This window comes from Alnus glutinosa, chromosome 7 (assembly GCF_958979055.1).
Source record: "Alnus glutinosa chromosome 7, dhAlnGlut1.1, whole genome shotgun sequence".
NCBI classification, from domain to species: domain Eukaryota; kingdom Viridiplantae; phylum Streptophyta; class Magnoliopsida; order Fagales; family Betulaceae; genus Alnus; species Alnus glutinosa.
The window spans coordinates 28,736,055-28,737,972 of record NC_084892.1 but is presented as its reverse complement, the minus strand read 5'-3'; the positions used below and the strand labels follow the sequence as shown (position 1 = coordinate 28,737,972).

General features: G+C 42.4%; 1 protein-coding gene across 1 annotated transcript; it reads left to right on the top strand.

The window, feature by feature from the left end:
* Positions 1 to 591: 591 nt before the first annotated feature.
* On the top strand, positions 592 to 1,677 carry LOC133873007 (thaumatin-like protein 1). The gene is made up of 2 exons (XM_062310710.1): positions 592 to 702; positions 825 to 1,677. Exons 1-2 carry the CDS (start codon positions 639 to 641, stop codon positions 1,535 to 1,537), a joined length of 777 nt encoding a protein of 258 aa, XP_062166694.1. The 5' UTR covers positions 592 to 638; the 3' UTR covers positions 1,538 to 1,677.
* The last annotated feature ends 241 nt before the right edge of the window (positions 1,678 to 1,918 follow it).

Sequence of the window (1,918 nt, the reverse complement as noted above, 5' to 3'; positions counted from 1 at the left end):
ATATAAAAAAAATAGTTAACATCTGCTCTGCTAGTGCTCCAACATAATCTATCATTTTGTCTTTCTTTTTCTTTGATCCTCCATCGAATTTCTACCGTTCTACGTTAGATTTATAACAATTTTTTTCTAACATTTACGGTATGCTTGACTTTTCAAAAAGCAATCGACGCGTTTTTGGTTAGAAACCTCCGGCCGGTGCTATGTAGTTGCGTCATTTCCACGACCACAAATACAACAATGGTTTGCTTGACCTGGAAAGTCTTCCAATTAACCATTGAACGCATTTTATTTTGAAAAGCTTTAAAAATTATAAATATGATTATTTGACTAAATAGCTTTTTCTCTACCGTTAATTACCTCCGGCTTCATCCAAAAATATAAGTATATAACAAATTAAATTAATGAGAAATATTTTTTAGCAAACTTTCGTGCCATTGAGATCACATAATTTTGAGTGTCACGTCATTTTAATTTTATAATAATTTATTAAATAATATTATTTAAAATTAATTAATTAGCAAAAAAAAAAAATTAACACTAAAATCGTAAAAATAAGCAAATTATATACTTCCTCAGCTTCTTCCTAAATTTTCAACTTTCAGTACTTCCTCAGCTTCTTCTTCTACTTCTTCAATCCTATGGGTCGTCGTCTGCTACTCTCCGCCACCGTACTCACCCTCCTCACCATCTCGTCTCTCTCAGGTGATCACACAAACTCTGAGACTCTTACCCATCACGAAAAAGACAATATTATTCTCTAAATTATATTCCTCCGTTTCCTGCTAACCTCCACTTCGTGTTTTTTCCATTTTTGGTCCTCACAGAGGTCCGCTCTGCTTCCTTCAAGATAGTCAACAACTGCCGGCGCACGATATGGCCGGGACTATTCACCAGCGGCGGCGGCGGGATGGGACAGCTCCCCACCACCGGGTTCGCTCTCAAGAGCGGGGAATCCAAGAACATATCCATTCCCACGCCCTGGTCGGGTCGGATATGGGGTCGGACCTACTGTGGCCGAGACTCTAGTGGCAAGTTCACGTGCCTGACCGGCGACTGTGGATCCGGGGCCTTAGAGTGCGCCGGGGGTACTGGGCCTCAAACACCCTCCACGCTGGCAGAGTTCTCGCTAAACGTCTTGGCAGGGATGGACTTCTACGACGTGAGCGTGGTCGACGGGTTCAACCTCCCAATCCTCATCGTGCCCAAAGGGATAAGCGGTGCACGTGCATGCGGTACTACCGGGTGCTTGGTGGACTTGAACGGCGCGTGCCCTAAGGTGCTCAGCGTGGAGCGTGGAGATGGGAAGGAAGGTGTGGTCGCTTGCAGGAATGAATTCGCCGACGAGTTGTTCAATATTGATCCCAGCGAGGCGTCCTATTATGGGCGGTCGTTGTACTCGCGGTTTTTCAAGTCCGCTTGCCCACGCGCGTTTACTAACCCGTACGAAGATAGGGCTGCCACATTGGCGTGTGCCTCGGCCACCGACTACATTATCATATTCTGCCCCTCACCGAATACCGGTAAAACTACCGAATAACCTTATGGTATGAATTATTTTGTGCTGAAAGTGGGGTTTGTTCAGTCGTTTGTACGGATGCGTGGTTTGCCACGCTGGCACTTCCAAGATATTACCGTCTTGTATGAATAATAAAGTGGATAACGACGTTATGAACATTATTGAAGCGTGAATTTGTTTGGTTAACCATCTAATCTAATGGCTACTAGGTCTTGTGACCTTAATTTGTAAGGTAGTTATGGAATGTTTACATAGTACTCTTAAATCAACTCTCGTTCAAAAATAAAAATAAAATTTGAGAGTGGATTAACACTTTCACATTTGCATAATAAAATAGGCGTTGGTGTGGTATATAATATTATTTATAATATCAAGTCATAGTACTCCTAGACTCTCAAAATT